At 42.3% G+C, this 26,532-nt stretch overlaps 1 protein-coding gene and 1 long non-coding RNA gene across 5 annotated transcripts; both read left to right on the plus strand.

Annotated features, from left to right (window-relative positions):
* The first annotated feature begins 730 nt into the window (after positions 1 to 730).
* On the plus strand, positions 731 to 19,000 carry GHITM (growth hormone inducible transmembrane protein). 4 transcript variants are annotated; one of them, XM_079975730.1, is made up of 9 exons: positions 731 to 856; positions 5,955 to 6,109; positions 7,656 to 7,755; positions 10,319 to 10,430; positions 12,240 to 12,381; positions 13,584 to 13,692; positions 16,069 to 16,257; positions 16,699 to 16,876; positions 17,764 to 19,000. In XM_079975730.1, the coding sequence occupies exons 2-9, from the start codon at positions 5,984 to 5,986 to the stop codon at positions 17,849 to 17,851; spliced, it is 1,044 nt and encodes a 347-aa protein (XP_079831856.1). In that variant the 5' UTR covers positions 731 to 856; positions 5,955 to 5,983; the 3' UTR covers positions 17,852 to 19,000. The 4 variants fall into 4 exon arrangements, with proteins under 4 accessions (XP_079831856.1, XP_079831859.1, XP_079831857.1 ...); XM_079975733.1 differs by having other exon boundaries at positions 818 to 865; XM_079975731.1 differs by having other exon boundaries at positions 838 to 964.
* A 3,486-nt stretch (positions 19,001 to 22,486) lies between these two features.
* Positions 22,487 to 26,260, plus strand: LOC307216364. Its single transcript, XR_013839066.1, has 3 exons — positions 22,487 to 22,642; positions 25,006 to 25,062; positions 26,058 to 26,260. It is a non-coding gene; the product is annotated as an uncharacterized lncRNA (long non-coding RNA).
* Positions 26,261 to 26,532: the final 272 nt, after the last annotated feature.

Consider the following 26,532-nt stretch of genomic DNA (forward strand, 5'->3'; position numbering starts at 1 on the left):
TTACTAAAACAATATAGAAATTTATGTTCGTATGCAGCTACTGCCACAAGAACAAAGAAGTCCCAACAAGAGAAGAACGGGCTATGCAGAAATGGCAAAACCTGCTTGAAAAATAAGAAATTAAGACTTTTTAGTAAGGGATGGAAATCGTCTGTTGTATATTTATAAATAAATTGCAAATAAATTAAGACATTAGCAGGATTATTGCAGAAACTTGCAGTTCTTAAAACATATATGAAATAGATGAGAAAAGGGATAGAGTTAATTGGGAGATGCGGGATGAGGGAGGAAATAAATTCACGGAACCGCAGAGAGAAGGGAGGGAAGCTGCTTTTTCAAAAAATAAAATAAAATAATTTAGGGTTGTTTCATTTTCTCTGTTGAAATGTTTATTTGTTGTAAATGAAAATAATAAATGAACTGCAGTTTCATTTTCTTTGATGAAATGTTTATCTGTTGTGGATGAAAATCATAAATTAACTTTTAAAAATTCCGCATTTGCTGGTTGGTTGTTTGCACATTTCTTCTCTGCCCTCCCCCCCCTCCGTACAAAGCGACCCAGAGGCGCTTGCCCTCATCCAACATGGCGGTCCGCAGCTTCCCATACCCGGAACGAAGATGGATGCCCCCCTTCCCCCCCTCCCGCGCCGCATGACGCACGCTCTAGGCGTTTCCGCGGCGACGGCAGCGGCCTTTCGCCGAGACGTCGGAAGGGAAGCGTCCTAGTTTGCCCTCAGTCAAAATGGCTGAGGGAGAGGTGGAAAACAACGCGCGTGAGCAGAGCCGCTCTTCCCAGAAGGCTTTGCGCCGGCGCCGTTTCCCGGTGTCAAACGCAGGGCGAGAGGGACGGTGGTAGGTGAGTGAGGTCGGAATTCGGCGTGGAAACGGTTTATTTTGGCGGGGGGGCGGGCAGCGCTTCCCCCTGTGAGCGTTCTTTGCTCCGGGAGGGGTTCCGTGTTCACAGGTAGGAGAGGGACGGGTGGGAATAGTCCCCGTGTGAGGAAGCGAAGATACACGCAGATATTAGATGCGTATACGCAGATAGTAGCTCAGTGGCACTTAGGTTAGGCTCGCCATATTCCAAAAAGTAAAATTCCACCAATTGTGGAGGTTTTTTGTTTGTTTGTTTTAGAAACCCACCAAGATTGTCGAGCTTATTTTTTAGAAACCGCCAAAATTGTGAAGCTTTATTTTAGGAAACTCACCAGAATTGTCGAGCTTTATTTTAGGAAACTCACCAGAATTGTCGAGCTTTATTTTAGGAAACTCACCAGAATTGTCGAGCTTTATTTTAGGAAACTCACCAGAATTGTCGAGCTTTATTTTAGGAAACTCACCAGAATTGTCGAGCATTCTTTTTTTTAGGACTCCAACAAGATTGTGGAGAATTTTATTTTTTTCATTTTTTAAGGAAGCCCCACCAAGATTGTCGAGCTTTTTTTTTTTTTTTTTTAGAAACCTCCAAAATTGTGAAGCTTTATTTTGGGAAACTCACCAAAATTGTCAAGCTTTCTTTTGGAAAACCAACAAAATTGTGGAGCATTTTTTATTAGAAACCACCCAAATGGTGGCACTTCTTTTAGGAAACCCAACAAAATTGGGGAGTTTTGGGGGGGGAACAAACCCAAATTGTTAAGCTTTGGGGGGGGGGATTTCCCATCACGTTGCCTTATAGCCAGGTTTTCCATGTCATTATGCTACTTTGGCAAAATTCCCCCCATGCCATTTTTTTGCACCCCAAAACCAGGACATGTCAGGAATTTTCCTGACGCAGGGCAAGCCTAGCCTAAGTTATGGGAGCAACAACAGAATGTCAAGGCGCTCTTTTTTTAACAATAATAATACAAAGCTGAAAATGAATGAACTGCAGCTAAAATATTTTGTTCATTTTTCACTTGGTCTGGTCCTTCCCCTGTCCATCCCCCTAATATTCTTAAGAGGGTCACTTCTCTAGTCTTCAGAGAGTAGCTGGAACTGGAGAGGCAGAAAAAGGTCATCCTTTTCTCCGACTTTGCAGTTTTAATCTGAAATCTTAGGCGCAGTACTGCGCCCAAAGCTCATAAACTGCTTGCGCTAATGAAATTCCCTATCGCAAAATGCGCCTAGTACAGTGGGAGTTTTGAACACTGCTCCAAGCCCATGTAGGACAGCAACTAAAAGAATAAAAGTGACTGGTTCTGCTAAGAAATTGCCCGTTCTTGCTGATCCTTTGCATTTGGTACATTCAGCGACTGTATCATTGATCTGTGGGGATACCACAGAAATAATGTTATTTTGGTTGAAAGTTGCAGCATCAATCTCTATTCCTCTATTTTGAGGATTACAAGGCTTGGTGGACGTCCTTGTATGCATGCATGTCTTTCTCCTTATTACATCATGCAGCCTTGACTCAGCATTTACTTGATGTTAGATAACGGGCTTGGTGACAGACATGGTTACTGTGTTCCCTTCATCTGTAGCTGCTCCCTCTTGTTTTTAGAAGGTCTTAACTAGGGCTGCCATATTTCAAAAAGTAAAAACCAGAACATCCTAAAAGTTTCCTTTTTTTAAAAGGAAACCACCAAAATTGTTGAACAACAAAAGTTGTTGACAAACCTAGAGTTGCCATATCTCCAAAAGTGAAACTCAGGACAGAGTTATTGAGCTTGTTTTTGTTTTTGAAGGGAACTAACAACTATCTGTGGGTTAAAGCCTCAGCGCCTAGGGCTTGCCGATCGAAAGGTCGGCGGTTCGAATCCCTGCGGCGGGGTGCGCTCCCGCTGCTCGGTCCCAGTGCCTGCCAACCTAGCAGTTCGAAAGCACCTCCGGGTGCAAGTAGATAAATAGGGACCGCTTACCAGCGGGAAGGTAAACGGCGTTTCCGTGTGCTGCACTGGCTCGCCAGATGCAGCTTTGTCACGCTGGCCACGTGACCCGGAAGTGTCTCCGGACAGCGCTGGCCCCTGGCCTCTTAAGTGAGATGGGCGCACAACCCCAGAGTCTGTCAAGACTGGCCCGTATGGGCAGGGGTACCTTTACCTTTAACAACTATCAACTTTTTTTGTAAGAGTTAGAAGAGTTTTTTGGGTTTTGGAGCTTTTTTAAAGCATTTTCAGCACAATTTTGCTGGTTTTCCAGGACATTTGCTCGATTTCCAAAAAATAATCCAGGATGACATTTTCGGAAGCAAATTCTAGGACGTATGGCAGCCCTATCTAAACAAAGTTTCTGTGATATATTTCCTATATGTACATGAGCCTTTCAAAAAGTGTATCTACACTGCAGTCCTGTATATTACTACTCAGAAGTAAGTATAGTTTGTAACCAAAATGAGGCTTTTCTGCTCAGTACTGACTGCCAGAGGCTCAGATGTATAATAGATTTGAAACCCACTGAACAGTTTTTCATAGCAAATACAGACTATGGTATTGTTCACTTACGAGTGCACCATGAAAATGCATATTACTACCCCTCCTTCCCCCGTACCTAGTTCCTTAGAAATTATTTCATGGGTCTTATTCACAGAAGGACTTATTTTATCTAACTTGTGGTTGCTAAACAGCCACAACTTTTCCCATTTCTTTTCCTTTCTCTTCACAAGATTTGTTTTATTTTTAAAAAAATCTGCTAAATTCTAAAAACCTTAGGTAAGGAGAGAATTATCATGTGTCTGATTTTTTTCTGATTTCTCCAGTTTAAGGCTAAATTAGCATCCCAGCTTGTGACTTCAGCTGTTCCCCGGGTAGTTTTTTGTTTGTTTATTGTGAAAGTTAAATATTTCTTTAATTTTTGTGGCTTAGCCTCAAGGGATCAGTAGCAACCATGTAACAGGTTTAAAGTGGATGGGAAGTATTAGTGACACAGCTCTGCAATCCTTGCCACTTTTATTTGGCTGTCATTTAAATTACAGCCTCTTAAACAGCTTACTGGGTTGGTGTGTGTTTTGCCCGGGACACAAAACGTCTTTACTTGCTTGAAGCTTTTGGAAAAGTTCAGAACTGTATTCACCACGTTCCAACAAACCCTTTTGGTTCTTGTATTCTACTGACCCTGTTCTGTTTCCGGGGATCAGCCAGACTTGCAAGTCTGTCTACAGTTGTACCTCGGGTTACAGACGCTTCAGGTTACAGACTCTGTTAACCCAGAAATATTACCTCGGGTTAAGAACTTTGCTTCAGTATGAGAACAGAAATTGCGCAGCGGCGGCGTGGTGGCAGTGGGAGGCCCCATTAGCTAAAGTGGTGCTTCAGGTTAAGAACAGTTTCAGGTTAAGAATGGACCTCCAGAACGAATTAAGTTCTTAACCCGAGGTACCACTGTATATGACCACATTTTAAATTTCAAATAGGTTGTGTATATTTTCATTAATGAGTATTTCTTCCCATGTGCTTCTGATTGAGAATAACAACATGGAAAAATGATGTAAAGGGGCAAAGCGAGGGTCATATTTATTCCAGTTTGCCTAGTTTCTCTTTTCTTCTTTCTGCCTTTCCACCCCCTTTCCCTTGGAAAGTCTGGGTGAAAAGAGAGTAGTCTTGCCTTTGCTTAGCTTAAACTAGGAATAACAAAATAAAGTCTTTCCTTTATTCCTTGTAGATGAGAGATGTAGAAGCTGTGGCCCTCTGTTATAGGACCACAACCCCCCCCCCCCCATCATACCCAATGAGAATCCCAAATCTGGAGGGCCAAAGAGTTGCTTATCCCTCTCCTAAATGTGCATTTCCACTTTAAAATTTCACAGCAGCTAATGTAACTGAAACTTAGCTTGCACTATTCTGAGGGCAGATTATCAGGCTGTGGAATCCCTAAGAGATGGTGGCATCACAATGGTTTGAATTCTATTCTGCTGCTGGGATCCTCTCCCTTTCCGGCTCTCCATAAAAACACAGCAAACAGAACTGCAAGGAGGAGAAGCTCAGCTGTTGGGGATAATGTCATCAGCAGCTGGACATGACCAGGGTGGCAAATGAAACCTTTTGGGAAAGCTCCCCTTGCCTTGAAGTCGCCATCTTCCAGCTCCTGCCTTGCAGCGACAACTTCCAGAGAAACATTGTAGTATACCTTTTTAAAACGTTGCCATTTTAAAGACTGAAAAGGAAGAGAGAGGATAATCTCTTTTGAAGCCTCTTTTCCCAGCAACTGAGTTGAACACACTCAAAAGTGGCAGAGTAAACTTTATTTTTTTCACACACAAAAACAAAACAAAAAGCTGCTACTACTCAAGGCAGTCTGCTGTCCTAATTTAATTTTGAGTACTATTTTTTATCGAAGTTTGATTCTTTTCATTCATAAAGGGGGATGGGCTGTAGCACATTGTTTGTGTTCATGCTTTACATTTTGAAGGTTCCCAGTTCATGTATGTCTTGATGCAGGTTGCGCTGTGGTCTAAACCACAGAGCCTCTTGGGCTTGCCAATCTGAGGGTTGGCCGTTCGAATACCTGTGACAGGGTGAGCTCCCATTGCTCGGTCCCAGCTCCTGCCAACCTAGCAGTTTGAAAGCACACCAGTCAAGTAGATAAATAGGTACAGCTGTGGTGGGAAGGTAAACAGTGTTTCCTTGCCCTCTGGTTTCTGTCACAGTGTTCCGTGTGCCAGAAGCAGTTTAGTCCTGCTGGCCACATGACCTGGAAAGCTGTCCAAACGCCAGCTCCCTCGGCCTGAAAGCGAGATAAACACCGCAACCCCATAGTCACCTTTGACTGGACTTAACCATCCAGGGGTCCTTTACCTTTACCTTACCTATGTCTTGAATCCTTGGGATCTCCAGGTAAAAATGTGCTGGACCTTGAAGAGCTGCTTCCAGCCAGAGTAGACACTATTGGGTTCAACAGTTAAGTGGAGAGATGATTTGAAGCAGCTTCCTATATCCACTTTCTTTTATATAGTGATGTTAGCAATTATTATTTTTTGGCTCCATGCTGTGCTTTGCAGTGCAGTTGCTGTTATGTAACTCTCTTACATGTTGTTGTTACAGGTAAAATTTTGCCATTGACGACCACAGCCATGTTGGCAGCAAGGTTAGTGTGCCTTCGGGCTCTCCCTTGCCTACGGCCTGCACACCTTCAGGCTTCACCTGCACTGAGAAATTCTTCTCTAAAGACACAGCATTGGCTCTTGCAGCCTTCTAAGGTAGGTGTCTCTTTGGAATCTTATACTAGTTTTAAGATTTCTCTTTTAAAAACAGTTTATGTGCAAGTTAATACATTCAGTACATGAATTAAAGTAGCCTATTTTTTGCTTCTTAAAACCATACGGATCTGCTCCAAGATCTTAATCCTTGGAAGCCTTTCATGTGAACAGAAAACCATAACTTTCTTTTACGTTTGGACAGTTTCTGTTTTATAGCTCTAGCCCTGCAGAGTATGGGTAAAGGCAGCACAACTTGACATGTTCATGCAGCTACATCGAAGCCAGCCCAAAATCTGCCCTGTCTTTGCACGCACGCACACCCCACAACTATCTTCATGGGCCCCACTTCTTAGTGGTATGCTCCAATGTGGAATTTATTTACTTACTTTAATAGATTCCTGCCTGCCGTTTACTTTAAGGTCCCAGCGCGAGTTACTACAATAAAGTATACAATTATATAAAACAAAATGGTTGTAAACATAAAAGAGGAATCGTGTAAAAACAGCACCATGTGAAACAGACCCAGAATTAAAAACAAAGCAAACATTTAGCAATTCCACATATAAAAACAGCTTTAAATAGTTACAGTACAGATGCAGAGTGCGAGAAAAGCTTGTTGAAAGAGAGTGGTCTTCTGTAGATGCTGAAGGGACAGCAGAGGTGGTGCTGGTCTGATATTCTGATTCGTACCCTGTAAAATAGAGCTGTCAATAAGATTGTATCTACAGAGCATCCTCTCCTGCAGATCACAGTGATGGAGCAGGTATAGGATTTTATGTGCCAATACCAACATATTAAACGTAGCATGTTAGCTCATTTTCAGCCAGTGCAATTCTTTCAGCAGTAGTGTAACATTATCTGCCCCAGTGAGTAGTTGTGCTCCTGCATTTTGCACTAACTTCAGCTTCTGGGCCAACGTCAAGGGTGGCCTCACATGGAGCCCGTTGCAGTAATGCATTCTGGAGGTTATCGACAATGGTGACAATGGTGGTCAGACTATCCCAGTCCAGAAACAGACAAATCTGTCTTACCAGCTGAAGCTGATAAAAGACATTCCTAGCCATGGAGGTCATATGGATGCTTACAGAATACAGGAGCATCCCTCATACCAGGTGCATGCTCCTTCAAGGGGAATACAATCCTGTCCCAAGCAGTCAGTGGTCCAGTTTTCCGGATTGAGGAACCACCTACCCACAAGGCCTCTTGTCTTGCTGGATTCATAGTTTGTTGGTCCTCTTTTAGCCCATTATGGGGTCCATGCCCCTATTCACGGTTTGAACGGCCTCTCCTGATAAATACGTTATGCATGTGAATGACCCAGTCGAGTAAGTTTGGCCTGTCACATTGATATTTCTCCAAACTGGGAGATGATTGTGTGATGCATGGTTAGACTCCAGCTATCTTTTTCCATTGTTCAACTCCTCCTGATTTGATCTTTGTTGTGCAGTATGCTGTTTCTCCAGATTAACTGGAGGCATATTTATCATCCGTTCCCTTGACAGCAATCTAGAGTCTTTCTTTCTTCCCTTACCTTTTGTTCTAACAGGGATATGCCTCCAAAGCCAGGTTTGGTGTACGCAAGGGGAGAACTGGTCAAGAAATTAAGGAAGCGGCTTTTGAACCATCAATGGAGAAAGTGTTAAAAGGTACCTATATATCTCTCTCAGATTTCACTTACTGTGGTTGACAGAGGAGAGGCAAAGAAACACTCGAAAGTAGTGTGGAGGCAAATTGATGACTTTCTGTATTTTTACTTTTCGGCTTTAATTTTTTAAAGTTTTAAAAAGAGCCATGATACAGATAAAGCATATAAAAGCACAATTGCCAATTTTTTAATTGATTTATTTCAAAACTGATATAATCAATATCTCTTAAACTTAATTCGTCATCCTCTAGCAAACTGTTTTATTTGTTGCATTTACATAGGGTGATATCCAGCTAAGGTCCCAGTTACACTATAGATTTAAAGCAGTATCATACCATTTTAAGCAGTTATGGCTTCCCCAAAGAATGCTGGAAACTGTTGTTTGTTAAGTGTGCTGACAGTTGTTAAGAGATCCCTATTCCCCTCACACAGCTATAGTTTCCAGGTTAAACCTCTCTGGAAACTGTAGCTCTGTGAGGGGATTAAGGGTCTTCTAACAACTCTTAGCAACTGTAACGAACTACAGTTCCCATGATTCTTTGGGAGAAGCCATGACCGCTTAAAGTGACATGATACTGCTTTAAATGGGGCCCGTCACACAGTGTCAGTGGATTTAAGTCTGAGTGCAACTTGGTTGGATATCACTCATAGTAACTTTGTGCCAATAAACTTCTGACAGTTTATGTTACAATAAAAAAAATGAAAACAATAAGATGGCAGAAGAAGTGATCTCCACAACCTCTTCCTCTCTCCATCCATTCAGGACACAGGTCTTTTAAGTAGCCCCAGGCAAAATTGGAGAGGGACTGTCCTAAGATTGGCTTATAGACTGCCTGCTTTGTACAATAGAAAAAAAGACTCCAGACAAGCATTATAGATAACACACATAGCACATGTATGATTGAGAGCTTTCTGATGGATTTGGGGACTTGTAAGCACTGGGACGCAGGTGGCGCTGTGGGTTAAAGCCTCAGCGCCTAGGGCTTGCCGATCGAAAGGTCGGTGGTTCGAATCCCTGCGGCGGGGTGCGCTCCCGCCGCTCGGTCCCAGCGCCTGCCAACCTAGCAGTTCGAAAGCACCTCCGGGTGCAAGTAGATAAATAGGGACCGCTTACCAGCGGGAAGGTAAACGGCGTTTCCGTGTGCGGCTCTGGCTCTGGCTCTGGCTCTGGCCAGAGCAGCGATGTCACGCTGGCCACGTCACCCGGAAGTGTCTCCGGACAGCGCTGCCCCTGGCCTCTTAAGTGAGATGGGCGCACAACCCCAGAGTCTGTCAAGACTGGCCCGTACGGGCAGGGGTACCTTTACCTTTACCTTTAAGCACAGGGACTCTGTGCCAGGTTCCTGAATACACCATCCTGCCTCTCAGCAGGATTCATCCATTGATCCCTCTGGGAGATCATGTACTCCAGTTTTATGTCCTATAGCTACCTGAGCTCTGCAGTACATTCATTTCTTAAACCACGAATATATAAATATAATTTCGCCAGCTTAAACCACATTTATTTTATATTGCATCGCAAAACACTGTTTTGGACATTTGACTTTCAAATAAGTGATCTTGCCTGAGTCCTCACATCAGAACTCCCACCTCTTGCCTCTGCCTAGATATAATTATATGAAGCAACAGACATGCGGGATGAATGATTATAGGTTTTGGAATACATTGCAAAGCAGTATGAGCTAATTGTCATCGTAGCCTATTAGTATGCATGGTGGTTCTGAACTGCATGGGAAACGTGGTTTAAAGCAATTCCTCTTTGTCAAAATCTCAGAACAGCCTTGTGGCTTACGAATAATTGCCATTTTATTGCAGCTCTATTAAAATGGTCCTTGGTTTCCTTATTTTTAGAAGTTTACAGTGCAATCCAAATCTCCTTGCAAAGGACTGTTAAATTTGGGCTGTTTCACCAACCAGCCCCTGTGCAGGTGGGATCCCTGCTGGTGGCAGCCAGCAGCAAGCTCCAAAATGTGAGGTTCTGAGGGCAGGAGAGGGCCAGGGCTGAGCCACCCTGGGATCTGTCAGATCCTGAGCCAGTTTCACTGCCTTTTCATGATGGCATCAGGCCCCATTGCTCAAGGTTAGCATGGCAGCCTTCCTGACTGCTGGGCAGCTGAGCTACAGATGCAGTGATGGTTCTTGCAGCCAAGGTTTGGATTGCGCCATTAATTGTATGAAACTTTTGCCCTTCTAAACAATTGGTAGTGAACTCTGTATGCGTGGCAAAAGATTATAGGCATAAAGTAAACAAGATGCATGGCAGTTCTCTCAGTTCTGTGGCCATAAGTACGTAGTGGAGAACTAGAAACTTCAATGTCATTCAAGAAGAATAAAAATGAAATCTTCTAAAGTTGATGTTAAAGAATCATCGCTTTGACACTGGTGATCTTTGCTTCTTCCAGTATAAATCATACCAGCCCACTCACTCACTTATTCAGCTATTTAAACATGTTTATTTCTTAGGAGAAAACTACTTACTTCTGAAATCATAACATTGCATTGGTGTTGCCACAAAATGGGGAAAACGTTTTATGGGGTAAGCTTAATTTTATTCTCTTTACCAGTTGATCGAATGGGGAGATGGATTGTCGCTGGAGGTGCTGCTATTGGCCTTGGGGCAGTTTGTTACTACGGATTGGGGATGTCCAACGAGATCGGAGCCATTGAAAAGGCCATGTAAGTAAAATACCCAAAATGTGTCGAGTTCTTGTGGTCACAACATGACAGTTAAAAGCAATTTCAGTGAAATCAATCTATAGTCAGAGCTGTGGTTTTGAAAGTTTGTACTTTCTTTTTCTGAACATGACAAAACCGTGATTAAATGTGTGGTGCCCTTCTGCTTCAAATCTCTTGATTTGTCATTAATGATTCTGCTAAAACAGTGACTGAAAAGATACAGAAGTCGGCTGGGCTGGAGGGTGTTTGGATGAGGCAGAAAGGTTTCTCCACCCAGCGCTGCCTAGCTTTACCAGTCAGGATGTTTCAGGGGCAGAGTTCAGCCAGCAAAGGAGCCAAGCAGTCCTGATCTGGCTGGCTTCTGCCATGTGATGGCAGCAGGCCCACTTTGAGCCTGGAAACTGGCAAAGTTTCAGCAAGAATCGGGTTACCCAGGCTGAGCCGAAAGGAGGGGTTAGATGGGGGCTAGGGTGGGGAGTGTTTTGCAAAAATATTTTGGTGTCAACAGTGGCATTTCCCCCCAGCAACTTTTTAGGGGTTGGTTGAAAAACGTTAAATCCATAGGGTGAACACTGACAGGTTTGGATTATCTATGTGACCATTGTAAGAAAGAAGAAGAAGAGGAGTTTGGATTTGATATCCCGCTTTATCGCTACCCAAAGGAGCCTCAAAGCGGCTAACATTCTCCTTTCCCTTCCTCCCCCACAACAAACACTCTGTGAGGTGAGTGGGGCTGAGAGACTTCAGAGAAGTGTGACCTAGCAGCTGCATGTGGAGGAGCGGAGACGCGTACCCGGTTCACCAGATTACGAGACTACTGCTCTTAACCACTGCACAAACGTAGCTCATTTTCTTAAAAGGCCTCGTTTGTCCTCAGTGGCACCATCCCATCCATAATGAGACCCCTAAATGACTGAAATCATTTTAAAATGAAACCAAGAAAAATGGTGCTGAAATAGCAGTGGAGCAGGGAATCGGTGTTCTGTGGGAAGCAGATTGGGTATAGTAGGGGCAGAAGAAGCCATGCTTTTCCTGCTATGTGGATACATTTACATAGCATCTTCTCCAGCCCATCCTACATGCGAGTCGTTCATATTCTGTTGGCCTATGTATTTTCCCTCTATTCTGTGTTTAGGATGCAAGGAGGAAGTGTGATATGTGAAACTTCTGTGCTTTTCTGATCACTATTGGTCTTTTAAATAAATCATAACTCTAGTCATTGAAATTTTGGGTTTTGAAGTCAGAAATACAATTGACTAGAAATTATGGGGAGAAATGGTTACAGCAAAAGAGAAAATGGTTCTATTAAAGAGAATTTTCTCGCCTTAATCTACCCCCATTCCAACCCCATTTTGGTTCTGGCATGTTGCTATAAAAAAAAAAATGAGAGAGAAAAATAGGAGGACCTTTTCTTCTCATAGTTGTTGTTAAAATACTTCTGTTTGGGTGCCTTTTTGAGCTAACACACAATGTAAAAGTGAACAAAAATTAATTGCCCAATGGGCAAATGATAAAAAATCAGCTGAGGGATCCAAAACTACTCTGTGGCTAAAGACATGTGGTTGCAGGGAAATGTGGTCTCAGATTCCACACAATGTATTTTTTCTGTTACCTTAATAACTAACATGATTTCCACAACACATGCTATATTAAGGGAGCAAAGGGAGTGTCACAAACCCATTACATTGAAGCCTGGATTGCAAGTATTGAAACAGTTTTTCTTCCGTCAGAGTGCAATCTTGCTGCTTGCTGTATTCTTGCCCCCTGTAACATATTCATATAACTTAAATATATTCTGTTTGTTTCCAGTATCTGGCCGCAGTATGTGAAAGACAGAATCCGTTCCACCTACATGTATTTTGCAGGAAGTGTTGGTTTGACAGCATTGTCTGCTGTTTTAGTTAGCAGATCTCCAGCCCTCATGGGTCTCATGATGAGGGGATCTTGGCTGGTAAGTTCGGGGGGTTTTTTGGTGTTCTCTATCTAACATCGGTTAGAATGCATCTCTCAAAAGAATTCTTCAACCTTCCGTTGACCGAGTTAAATTTTCTCATAACCTGTAGGGGCTCTCTAAATCGCAAGTGATGAAAAGACCAATAGGTAGGCAGGATTCAATAAAATATCCCATGGTTTTGACCCTATTTGAGTGGTGCTGCTTCTCATAGAGAACCCAGGGAGCATAGGCGTGCTCAGTTAGTCTCCCGCTTGCCAAATGAAAAACGTCAAAAGATTACATGTTGTTTCATGTGTGAGAGACTGATTCTGGAGTGAAGCACTTATGGCCAGGTTTGCACAGAGCCAGGATTAACACAATCCCTCTCACGCTGCTTAGTTAACAGTTAAAACAGGTGGGTTTCAGTATTGATGCTGAAGTCTGTCCGCACAGTGAGGGACAAGTATTGCATGTTCTTTTTGGGGGCAGGCGTGTTCTTCCAGAAACAAGGAGATCTTATTCCTTGTTGGAATATAATTTATTTTGCCAGGGATGGCACTTGGTCGGCAGCAGATCTGTGCTTGCTATAGGTTAATCGCCTATTAACACAGCCCCTTCAAAGCTTATCTTCCTAATTTCTTTAACAGTGTGGTTGGAAATAGACGGGGAGAAACAAGGGACCTAGTTCTACCACATGGAAGACTGCAGTCGCATGCTGGCATTATGCTGCAATCCCAACCCCAGTTAGATGGGGATATGCTCCACTGAATTCTCTGGGATTTATTTTTGAATAGAGATGGATGGGACTGCAACATAAGCCTCAAATCTCACTTTTAAAAACACCCAGTATCTGCCATCTTGCCAAAAAAACAACCTGAAGATCCATTGTGCCCACTAGAGGGAGCCACCGCTAATTTAGTCAAATATTGCCTTTGCGTGGAAGGTTTCGGCAAGATAATGTGTGACTGAAACACACTGGCTAGGAAGCAAATGTATTGCACAAGTATAGCCATTGCCAAAGCAGAATTGGACGAAGCTGCCTGATTAGGACCTTTGTGACACGAGTATAATTTCCTGCCATGTTATCTGGGGAAAGACCCCGAGTGAATATTGCCGTATCATAAGTGAACCTTAGTCAGCTGTAAAATGCTTAGTAAAAAAACAAAAACAAACCCAAAACTATAAAACAATTTGCTAGTAATAACAACAATCTTTTACAGGCAATTGGCGCGACATTTGCTGCAATGATCGGTGCTGGAATGCTGGTTAGATCAATAGATTATGAACAGAGCCCTGTCCCTAAACATCTGGCTTGGATGCTGCACGCAGGTAGGTGGCTTCTGATTTTCCCAAACAATTATTGTTGTTGTTGCTGTTGTTGACCTCAAATGTAAGTTGCGTGGGGGGTGCAGGGGGGGCCGGCCGCACCGGGCGCAACATCTGGGGGGGCGCGCTCGCACTTGCAGCTCTCTGCCCCTACTAAAATCCACGGGTTAGGGGGCGCAAATTACTTGCCTTGCCCCGGGTGCTGACAACCCACGCTACGCCACCGAGTTGCATTGAGAATTCCCCTGATCAGCTCCCTGATTTATTTATTGATTCACTGAAGGATGGATAGTTCTCACTTGCAGTCAAAAACATACTTGACAATCCAGCTGATTTGCTGTGGAGCTGTAGAATAGTGCTGCGGGGTGGGTTAAAATACATTTAGAGGGAGGCAATCAAGGTTTATTATTGTTGTTGTTGTTAGAATGTATATACTGCCCTATACCCAGAAACACTGGCCTTAAAGACACATGCCATCTAGTGTGAAGATATTTAAACATGCAGTGACCAGGTTCCAAACACCATCCATGCAGTTCCACATCCATATGTGGCAATCTTGGCTTCTCCTGGTGTCATTTCTTTCTGCCTCCCCCCCCCCAAACAAAGCCCTCAGCTCCAAAGGTTGGATCCCTCAAGAATAGCACCCCTAGAAGGGCGTGGGATAACTTGCTAGAAGCTGGACAGTCTTCATGCATACATGGAAGTGGGTTTTAAATATATATATATATTAAGGAATTTTTGTATTACAAAACATATGTACCTTTCACAGTCTATGTCTCTTCTCTCCACTATTAATTCATAGAGTCTTATTCTCAGTTCATTTACATTTAGGGAGAGACACTTTTGTCATAGACATCTTGCAGTCCGGGGGGGGGGGCAGGGGGGCAGATGGGATCCAGAGCTTCTATGCACAAAACGCTCCCATGCATTTTGGGGAAACACTTCCATTTAAACTTCCAAATTGCACACGAGTGTTTTGTGCAGCTCTGGATCCCATCTGATAAAATAAAACGCTTAAAATCTGCTCCCTTCTCCAAATCTCGGGCACAAACTTGCTGGGGACTTTAAAACAAGCCACTGTGTCTGGGATACAGGAATGATGCCGGCTTACCTTTGCAGTGTTGTGACGGTTGCTGAGATAATGTGAAGTGCTTTGAGACTTCGTCGCAGCCTTCTAAGTAACCTCACAAAACTTAAAAGCCTGCAGAGAAGCTAGTAGCCTTTGTTTCCTTCCTGGCAAGGGAAAAGAGGAAGCCGCTTGCTCCAAGCCCAGTGCAGGAATGGAAGCTACTACCTTTCAGTAGGCAGGAAACTGAGAGCTGAAGGCTAGAAGCTGAAATCTGAAAGATAGGGGCTAAATGGTTTTGGTTTTTTGATGCCTTCTGCCAATAGGAATGGTGAAGGATGAACAGAGCAGTCGATCGTCCCTCCTCTGCCCTGCTGTGTTTCCATGCTAGTTGAGGAAGTTTGTTCTTCCATAGCTAGCACAGAACAAAACAAGCTGGCAGAGCAGTGATGAAGTGTGGAGTCCCTCTCCACTCATCTGTATGGAATTCCTGGTCATCCTTGGCTACCAGATGTGTTGTTATATATCAGTCTATTAAATAATACAGAAATTAAAGCAAGGTTTTTTCTTTTCTTTTTTTAGTCAGCTGTTGGGGTTATTTCATGCCTCTTTGAAAGCACAGAGGGTTTTAGGGTGGTGTTGCATGTTAGTGAATTTAAATCTTCACAGCTTTCGCGTCAGGATAGTTCCCTGTAGTTTCATACTGTTCAGTTCTACAGAATTTTCATGGCATCTAGCATAGACTTGGGTTGTTGTTGAACTCCAATCTGAGGAAGCCTGGGGTGATTTAAAATATTGGCACTTGAGGCCAACATTGCAGCAGGGTCAAAATGTGATTGCCTCATCACCAGTCGGTAGTTAACTAGGTTTGCCATATTTCAAAAAGTAAAAAACCACCCTGAAAGTTGTTGAGCTTGTTTTAGGAAGACCCCAAAATTGTTGAGCTGTTTTTAGGGAAAACCTGAAAGCATTTTTCAACCACGATTTTTCGATTGACGTCTTAAGATGGCTTTGGCATCCAATTAATGTCCAGGAAAATCCGGACATATGGCAACCCTAAGTTAACTTGCTTCATACGTATTCCCATTTATCTAACTTGTATCCCAAACCTACAACACTGATTTGTTTCTAGGGCAGCTGACAGAGTAGTAAAACACAAAAAGTTCGAACTAAAACAGCAACAGGCAATTTAAATAGATGGCAAGTCTAAGCTCCTCTAAGTTTGGTTTCTGTTCGCAGTCCTTAAAAGCCTTGATGTGCCATGTATGCAGTTGAGTAACTGAATTAATATTGGTGCCTCTTTCTTCCCTCAGGTGTCATGGGTGCTGTTGTGGCTCCTCTTACTCTACTGGGTGGCCCCCTGCTCATTCGAGCTGCTTGGTACACAGCAGGAATCGTTGGTGGTCTCTCGACTGTGGCTATGTGCGCACCGAGTGAGAAGTTTCTGAACATGGGAGCGCCACTGGGAGTGGGCTTTGGCCTGGTGCTTGCTTCTTCCCTTGGTCAGTGGATGATGTTGGGTGTAGAGTGTGATTGAGCTGCCTAGAATCAAGCTTGCTTTATGCATTCCTTCTGTTCCTTAACAAATGTGTTCCGAAAATTTGTGTTATGTACATTTCTGCTGGTTGGCCATCTCTGTTTCTCGGCATATTAAAAATGTTTTGTTTGAAATTAGACCTACTCAGGTTTGTATGTCGCTCTGGCTCTCCCTCCCGCCCCCCAGTGAACTTGTAAAGTGCAAATATCACACATAAAGTTAGAAAAAGGGAGGCTGATTATAAGTAACATGTCCTCAGTGATTTCATGGTCAATATCTTATTTAGATAATGCTTTCCATTCAGTGGTGCATTTTGCATATGAAAGCACTGTTTGCATGTGGCATAACTGTGTGTGTCCCCAAAATGCATACTTGGTTCTTGATAGCCTTTGTGTATATCTTCCAGGATCGATGTTCTTTCCTCCTACGACTGCTTTTGGCGCCGGCCTGTATTCCGTCGCTGTTTATGGTGGCTTGATACTTTTCAGCATGTTCCTGCTCTATGACACTCAGAAAGTTGTACACCGTGCAGAAACTCAACCGCTGTATGGCGTAGGGATGCAAAAGTATGACCCCATCAACATGTAAGTGCTTCCTCTTGATAAACGTAATGCAAATTCATGAAACATTTAGAGAATCCTAGTTTTCTGGAATACAAGCAAACTGTGTGCATGCTATGTTTAGGTCTGCCTAGAAGTCTATAGACCTTTTAATAAAGGGTGCCTTGTCATTCTTTTCAGTGATTGCTGCTTAGAAGGTTAGGAAGATGAGGAGCAGCTGCACCAGGAGGCCGGGCGCAGTAGACAACCTCTGATTTTCATTAGCTATCTCCAGTAAAAACAACCCTTTGTGTTACAGACTTAGAAACAGCTGTTACCTAGTTTAAGGAGAGCAATTTCCAGTCGTACCTTGGAAGTCATACGGAATCTGTTCCAGAAGTCTGTTCGACTTCCAAAATGTTTGGAAGTTTGAATTAATTTTATAATTAAATGATTTTAGAATGTTGTATTATTTTATTGTTGTTAGCCGCCCTGAGCCCGGCTTCGGCTGGGGAGGGCGGGATATAAATAAAATTTATTATTATTATTATTATTATTATTATTATTAATTATTATTATTATTATTAAAACAAAGTGCGGCTTTGTTGGAAGCCCCGTTGGACGTTTGGGTTCCAAAACACCTGAGTACCAAGGCGTTTGGGATCCAAGGTACGACTGTACTGGTGACAGCAAGGAGTATACAATAGGATGACTGGGGAGGGAGCCATTTGTGGATAGTATTCACTAATATTTGTTTGTATACGCTAGTAAGGTCCGTGAACTTAGTTTGTGGTGTTTTTGTCTCAAAACCACAAATGGACTTCAGTTTGAACACCAGGGTGCTGTACCAACTCATTTGCATCATTCTTTTTTCCTTGCTAGAGGACAAGGAAAGTTTGTTTAACCTAATGGCTGTTTCTCTTGTCTTTCAGGTGTATGGGTATATACATGGATACTCTAAACATCTTCATCAGAGTCGCCACCATGCTTGCTACCGGCAGTGGCAACAGGAGAAAATAGACTGCAACTTCCTTCCTCAGGCCGAACTGATAGCTCACCAAAAACTTTGGCTTGTCTGATTAGCACATTATATCTCCTAAAACTGCCGCTGGGTTGGAGGCAGCTTTCATGTAGCAGTCAGATATTCCTAGCACTTCCACGTGACCTTTTAAGGTGTTTTCGGAGTAATGTGATTTGGATCTTAACACGAGTGGAAAGTAAATTGCTGCATGCCATTAAATCATTTCTCCCTGATTTGGGGGGGTTTGGAAATGTGTAAGAAGTTTATTTTAAAATATGTAGATTTGTAGCCGGTGTAAGTTTAATTTCCTCCTCTTAAAAGGTGAAGTTGTGGTCTTAACTCTGTATATAGGAGCAGACCCAAAGGGCGCTGCATTTAAACCAAAATTAACGTCAAAGGGAGCTGTATTTGGAAGTTATTTGCAACAGATTGTGCTCCGCAGCATACTCTTCGGTGGTAACTGAATGTAACATACTCCGGACTGATAACAGAAATGGCTAATAAAATAAAATCTCTAAAAGGATATTTGTTAGGATCCTCTTTGCTTTCCCTAGGAGACAATTGGGGAACTTACCATTAGACTATATTGTATTTGTACTACCTGTCACACAAATGCCATCAGCTAAGTGTTGCTTCTCTTTGAAGAGATTGTGGAAGCAATGCTGAAGTGTAGGTTAACTCAAGAGTTGCTTTTCGCTATCGCTAACAGCAAGGGTAAAGGAATCAATTTGAGCATTTCTGACCTGCATTTTCCTTCAAAGTCAAACTGGGACACAAATTTAACTTTGAAGCCCGCATCCCTCTCTTCCGGGCTCAAAATGTTGCCTATCAACTGGCAGTTTCTTTTGATATTTATCTAAGGACATGTGGCCTCCTTTACAGAACACTGATTTCTAAAATATGTCTAATTCAAGAGTCACACTTCTGAAAATAATATTTTTTTAAAGCTGGGAAAGCAGATGTATGTGAATTCATTCATCAGATGGAACTGAAGTTATTTTGGAAATTGCTGGACCTCTTTGTTACCGTAGTACTCATCTGTTATTTTTAAGTATTGTGGCACAGCAATTCAGTAACTTTATTTTCCATCCGCTTTTGCCATTTGTGCTTGTACCAGCTTCTGAAACAATAAAGTCTTAGCTGAGAAATTTATTGGTCTTGTTTTCTGTAAGGTGCTACCGAGATACTTTACTTAAAACTGTGCTTTTAAAAACGCTTTTCATATACTTGAAGGCACTTGAGCAGTTTTCATTTTCCTTCCGAATTTACCCTTTTTAGGGGAAACCTCACAAAATTTAGTGTTCACAGGTCGTACTCTGTTTAGTAATCTGCCAGCTCCATAGAGCTCTCCTTTCCCTCCACCAGGCATCCATATTTGGGGCTTTTTTTGTTTCCTTGCATTTTACACCTATAGCCTCAGAGGCTTCTGGATGTTGTTTGGGGGTGGGGAGCCTTGGGAAGTGGCTAAAACCGCCGGAAGGGGTTTTCCTTGAGAGGAGACATGTTTTTGGAGATGGGTCTTTCTGCAGACCCATCAGAGTCTGGGGACCCTGGGCACTTGTGCAAGGTATATGCCCTGAATCCAGCAGCAGCGACTCCCTCACCTGCCCAGGTGTAGGGAACCTGAAAAGCTTGCTCCAGCGCTCCCAGAGGTTCTGGATGGAATCTACACACATATAAAAAATGATGTGAAAATGCTTTATGTTAACATTTTGAAAAATAAATTGAAATTACCATAGCTCACTGTCGCCATCTAGTGTCACGTTTATATATTGCACCTTACAACAAACTTAAGTTGTTTCATCTGCAGCTATATAGTACACTGGGAAAAGAGGGGAGGGGGCTGGCTCATGCCTACACCTCACAGGATGCCACCATTTTGTTCTTGAAGGGATGTCCTTTCTGGGACAGGCTCTTGGCTACCTGCAGCCTTACATCCGATTCACCTGATAGTGGTGCCTGATAGGCCAAACTGATGCCAGATAGGCCATGTTTCCAGGTACGCCAAAATATGAGCCCTCGGCACCCTGACCTGCATGTCACGGTTTTCGCCAAAATTCCACCGTCGTCCAATTCACTCGAAAACGACACCAAACACCTGCAAATGTTCCCTGCAACCTTTGGCATTGTGAATGCCATGTTTCACAGTAGGCCATAAAATGAGCACCCAGCGCTCTAACCTGCGTACCGACATCTGATTCACTTGAAAACTGTGCCAAACACCTGCAAATGGCCGTCTGCAACGTTTGGCGGTGCAAACATCGTGTTTCCTAGTAGGCCGTAGCCAATTTGCAGGTGTTTGGTGCCGTTTTCGAATGAATCGGACAATATTGGAATTTTGGTGAAAACCCACTGGTCAGGCTCATTTTTTGGCCCACATGGGAAATGTGGCATATGCACCGCCAAATGCTGCAGTGGCCAATCTGCAGATGTTTGGCGCCGTTTTTGAGTGAATCAGTGCAAATGCTGCATTTCCTGGTATGCCCCAAAATGAGCCCTTAGTGCCCTGACACAGTTTTTGCCAAAATTCTGATGTCCGGTTCACTCGAAAACAGCACAAAACACCTGCAAATTGCCCCCTGCAGAGTTTGGCACTGCATATGCCATGTTTCCACGTAGGCCAAAAAATGAGCCATCAGATTAGTTTTCAGAAATCGGCCAAATGTCCCGTAAAACAGTCACGGGGGTTAAATAGTGCCGAAAATGCCTTTTAAAAACCCTCCAAAAATTTCTTGTAGCTTTAATGTCTGTGGTGCATCTGAGTGTTCCACAGGGGAAAACGAAAGCTTTGACCCCCAGTGCCTTGAAGCCATTGATAATTTGTGAATCATAGGCATCTACATTGGCTGTGCTCCTTTGAGCAAAGAAAGGTGTGCTTCTGTCACACCTTATTTTGAACTTCATTGTTTTTTAAAAGCACTCATTATGTGTGGCCTTCTGGACTTTGACACCATCCTGATGAGACTGCACGCCTTCAGCCCGGGAGGTGCTTTACGAAAGTATTTGCAAAGGTTCATATCCTTCTGTTAATTATAAACTCCAACATTATAGTGCTGTAGTAGAATTTTATTATTTACAGTTCATAATGCTCTGATCCTGGAATGCCACAGTGTCATAAATTAACCTACTATGTTCATAAATTAACCTACTATGTACTTGTGCTGGTGGGGGGATCATATGAAAACGGATGTATTGAAATATGGGTAATATTATTTCTGTAAGGAGTGACAGATTTGGGGGAGATGTTAAGACCATATATATTATTTTTGTTGGTTTAATAAATTAATATATGATGTTCATTTCCCTCCCCCCGTCACCTGTTGTACTATTCTATAATGCACAGTAAAAATTAAGATTAAATACCTTATTGGCCCAAATATAAGCCGCACCTCTTTTCCAAATTCACAGCCTTACAAAAATTGACTTTTACTATATTGCTTCCGAAACATACGGTATAGCGGAACCAAAAAACAAAAAGGTTTTATTACCGATTTGCAAGCTTGAGACTGTTCATTTGCCATTTACCAGTGTGAGTGCCTGCAGAATTGTAGCAACTTAATATAGTTTTGTGATTGTACGGTAACTTCTGCGGCCTTGCAAGATCAAAGGCTTAAATTTGGTTGGAGTTACAGTTCTACCAACCACATCAATTTTTAGCCTGTAACCCAATTTTAAGGGAGAGGCTTATATTCGGGTATTGTCTCCCCACCCCCTTGAATTTTAAAGGTGCGGCTTATTTGCGGGTGTGGCTTATATTTGGGCCAGTATGATAATGACAATACTCTCACTCTACCAGAGTGATCCATTGTGGGAATAGGTTTCTGCGGAAAAAGCCCACTGGCATTAGATGATTGTGTGCTGCACATGCTTCAATGTACATAGGGTTGCTTGTCACCAGGGTGGATTTGACTGAAATCTAATTGATTTAAATCACTAGTCAGTAAGACTTGATTTAAATCTCTCCCCCCCCCCCCCGAAAGAATCATTCTTGCTGGTATAATCTTAATATTTACAACCAAATGAAGGGGCAGTGCGAGTTACAGTTCAAAATATCTGGTGGGCTGAAGTATGACTACTGCTATGGAATAAATAGACAAGTCCCCAGACACCAAGTTATACATCTCAGACCCTCCAAGTGTCCCTGTTTTCCAGGGAGAGTCGTGGATTGACAGAGGCTGTTCTGGTTTCTGATGTGATCCCAGAATGTCCTGCTTCTATAATGTACATAATCAAGGATAATCAAGGATGAAAAATTGGTGAAAAACATCACTCCCTCTGTCAAGAGACAGAGATTGTGGGAATTGTAGTCCAAAACACCTGATTGGAGAAAGCAATTGTCCTCCCTGAATCCTATAAAAGTCTCCAGGCTTGTGAAACAAGTAGACCTTTTCCCCTCTCAAGGCCTCCCTCGCTTTCTGCCTTCCCTGTCGGGGAAGCAGGGTTTGATTCATTAGTCCCAAAATCCCCGATCTGAGCAGTGAAGCTGCTTTATGATATAGATATATATATATATTGGCAGACATCCAACTCTGAGCGTGGGAGCAAGAGTTGGCTATCTGTAATCCTGAATAAACCAGTACAAAGGCCGAGGCTCCCACGGCAATCATGTTTTATCATACCGGGCCGCCCCGATAAATAAAGGTTGCATCGCTGTTGGTGAACAGCAACGACTGCCTGAGTCTCTTTGGGTGACAGTCTGCAGCCAGGTGGAACCATGAAGTTTTTGAACCTTCTCGGCTTCCTAGTCATCTTGATTCTCTGCATCGGGACCTTTTTGGCTGAAAGTGCAGGTAAGCTATGGACTCCACAGCTGGGAACACTTGGCAGGGCTTTATTTTCACAAGGACTTATTTGCCGGGTTGCACCAAAAGTCTCTCCGACCCAGTGCTCTGTTGCCATCAGGGCAGTAGTGCCACGAGGTGGGCCGCACCAGCAAATAAGTCTTGAATTTTAAAGGTGCAGATTATTTGCGGGTGCGGCTTATAGTCGGGCCAATATGGCACTTGCTCATTTTTAGATGTCTGATTATTCGCACAGGCCTTTCAAACCTGAGATCCTTTGCCAAGCAGCTCTTACTGATGCGTTAGATGTCATAATGTGTTTTTTAGTATGAATGATATTTTATATGAAAGTTCAATTTATATTTATATTAAATATACTTATGAAATATATTTTATAATATATTCAGATTAAATAAATATTTATCTATTTTTAAATAAATGAATATCCTATGCCCAAATAGGCCATTTCAGGTTCTAGCATGGGGGACAGGGTGGAACGTATGGCAAGATTCAAATGTCTGCTCCATTATTTGTTCATGGTTGCCATAAAATGATTAGTCTGCTTGTATTTTTTGTTCCAGGTGCTTTAATTTTATATTGATTCTGTGATTGATATATGTAATTGTTAATATCAGGGGTTCCCAAAAACAGTGGTATACAGACCACCAATGGTCCACAAGTTTCATTCAGGTGGTCTGTGTTTCACATTATATTCTGAATTGTACTTTTTAAAAAAAAAAAATTGTTATCTTGCAAGTTGCTTTGGACACAATCTTGTGGGGAAGCAGCACACCAGTGACTGAAAATAGCAAAGAGAAGTATATTGGAAAATAACTTATGGGGATTACTTTTGTATACCTCATAATAACTAGAGGTGTGTGTGAAAAGAATAACCAAAACATGGGGAATGGGGAAATTGCCCTCAGACTGCCAAAGATGAAGAACTATTATTTCCCCAGTGAATATTCTGAAAATTTGGTTCCCAGGGTGGGTTACGAGCATTTAAAATACGCTGAAAACAGCTTAAGAAACTTAAAAAATAATAATTAGTTGTATTGATGCATTTCTGATGGCAATCTGAGTAAAATCATGGAAAGCTACGCATCCTCTATTTCTCCAGGCCGCACTGCTGGGCTTCTTTCAGCAGTCTTCAGAATATGAGGCTAGAATTTAACCCCTACAACACCTGTTTGTTGTTTTTGCTATTTCATAAATAGGAACGGCAACAACAAAATGCTGCCATGTCTCCTGACAACCTAAGAGGTTCCCTCATTTCAGAGTGCCTGCCAGCCTGGCAACCATCACCCAGTTTTCTTCTCAAGTGAAACTCATAATTCTGTGGCCTCATTTGGCTGGCTTCATGTGCCAGAGGCAACCCCTTAAAAATAAATATTTGCTGTACTTCTGTAGGACTAAGTTTGCTCGCAGAGGGAGTGATGTTTGTCACCAATCTTTCATCCTTATCTTTCTTTATGTACATTACAGATTTTCATTCTTGGCTGGTTATTCATAGTAAAACAACAACAACAAACCTATGGTTACGTGAAACATAATAAACACACAAGACGTAACCGGCTGTACTTTTGAATAAATATATTATACTATTCATTGTATCAAATTGTAGATTTCAATGGAAGTCATAAATTTCAATGAAAAAAGCAGAAGACCCAGTGGATCAGTTCATTCTCTAGTCAGTTCATGCATAAGGTCCATACATGTATAAATGTCTATTCCACTTGTTACAGTTACAGGGTTGTTACAGTTCCACAGAATCCTTTCACAGAGCCTAAGACAAGGATTTCCAGAATCTTAGCCTTGTTTCGTCATCCTAGGTTTCATCAGTAGAACGGGCTCATATGTAATATTACAGGATAGTGGATCTTATAGCGATCCACCCTTCATGTAGATCATTGGACTCTTATGAGCAGACAGGTTCATTTGCCGAAGCTAAGCAATGTTGGTTCTATCCTCCAGGCTGAGGCCCTGCAAGGCTTAACATGTCTGGCATATCCATCCTGAAGTTATCCCTTGTTGCTGCATTGTTGAATTTCTGGGCCTCTCTGTAGCAAGCAGCTCTATAGCCTGTAGGATTCATCAATAATTGCATTCCATCTCCAAAGTTCTAGAACCACTCTCTTGGAAACGGCATCATTCTTATTAGATCAAGGTGGAAGCTGCAAAGTTTTGCTGTAAGAATTTAAAATTTCTGTTCTGTTAGTCACTGTATATGATTTTAGTTATTTACTGCACCCTACCAGGATTCAGAACAAACTTGTCTGAAGTGCTGTTTGATGCTTTCACAACTTATTATCTATCTAGCTCTATATTTTCCCTCAATATTTATTGGCAACATTTTTTAAATCATTCCCTAGGTCCTAAAAGTAGAAGAATTTGCTGCCACAAAATGAAGACTGCGCATCACAAGAGAAGTATGGTTTTGTTAATGATGAACAAAGATATGGGTGTCCACCAGGCATTCCTTAATGCAAACTACACCAAATGCCTACTGACATCAACTAGAATGAAACTAAGGGAACTTTTTAAAAAATGTGATAATAATTTTTTATTAATTTTCAATTATGAGCCAATAATAGCCTCATTATAAAAATACCAATTTATAATATGATTACCAATATCAATCATTTAACCAAATTATATAATTTAGGTAAGGTGCCCCCCCCCGCACGTGCTAGAATTGATGATTTGATTATTTTCTTTGTTTCTGCGTTCCAAAATCTTATTGATCTCAATTACATTCTGGTCATAATAATAATCCCTTGTATAATTGTATGTGAAACTAAGGGAACTTTTTAAAGCTATTAGCACCTAGAATGGAAGCAGGAGCCACTCACAACCCACTCCTTCATGGAGCCAAGCCTCGTGCCATTTGTTGCTTCCTAACTCATTAAATTTTCAGTATGGATGGCATAGGAAATACCATCCCGCGGTGGCAGCGGGGGGGCCTCATTAGCTAAAGTGGTACCTCAGGTTAAGAACATTTTCAGTTTAAGAACAGAACTCCAGAACGAATTAAGTTATTAACCCATGGTACCACTGTATTTATATATCTATAGCTATATCTATTTCATCTATATCTATATAAAATCAGTTACTTTATGAAAAGTCATTCCCCTCAACATTTCACATCATGGGATTTAGACAAACAGGAATAGGGAAGAACAAGAAAGACTGAAGATAAATTCTGGAAATAGGAGAAGAAAAGACTGAGGTTGCTCTGCAAGTTCCGGGAGGACTGTCATACAGAAGAGGGGAAATAATTATTCTCTGCTACACAGGGCCAGAGCTAGATTTGTAGCTTTTTTAAGTTAAGGGAGGATGGCTTAAACTAGAGCATGAGAAGAAATGTCTTAACATGTATGCTAAATTCTTTCAGTTGAACATTCTTCCTCTCTTTGTCTTACAGATATTAATACCAGACGTGCCAAGCGACACAACTGTGTGCCTTGTCAGAGACCCAGACATCCACACATACCTCTTCCTGTTGGACCACTTCCTCTCAACTGAAGTGAAAGTTTCAGAAGATTTGGGCAAACAAATTTCATAAGGGCACATGGCTTTGAGCTCTCCCTTCCCACCTTCACCCCCTCATTAAACTTTCTCCATCCATTCACAGGGAATTCTTGAGTGACGTTGACATCTGGATTTCTAACTGGGGGTTCCAAAAACTCAGTTTCAGCAGGTTATTTGCATTCCGCAACCTTGTGCATGGTTGTATCTGTTTGCAGCCCCAGAGAATTGTGGGAGTGAAGGGATGAAATTTGGGGACCGTATGGTGGCAAGCAACCCTTTCCTGCTGCTTTCATGGAGGAGTCATAGGAGAACATAGGGATGTAGGAACATCGCATTAAGTTTGTGGTTTTTTCACACTACATGTACAT

Source organism: Podarcis cretensis (genome assembly GCF_951804945.1).
Source record: "Podarcis cretensis genome assembly, chromosome: 5".
In the NCBI taxonomy this organism is placed as follows: Eukaryota; Metazoa; Chordata; class Lepidosauria; order Squamata; family Lacertidae; genus Podarcis; species Podarcis cretensis.

Bases quoted from the DNA above. Each gene is read 5' to 3' on its own strand.
- GHITM (XM_079975730.1), top strand. From the start codon at position 5,984: ATGTTGGCAGCAAGGTTAGTGTGCCTTCGGGCTCTCCCTTGCCTACGG. The intron at 12,382-13,583 runs GTAAGTTCGGGG...AATCTTTTACAG, and splicing joins TGATGAGGGGATCTTGGCTG to GCAATTGGCGCGACATTTGC. The intron at 16,258-16,698 runs GTCAGTGGATGA...TATATCTTCCAG, and splicing joins GGTGCTTGCTTCTTCCCTTG to GATCGATGTTCTTTCCTCCT.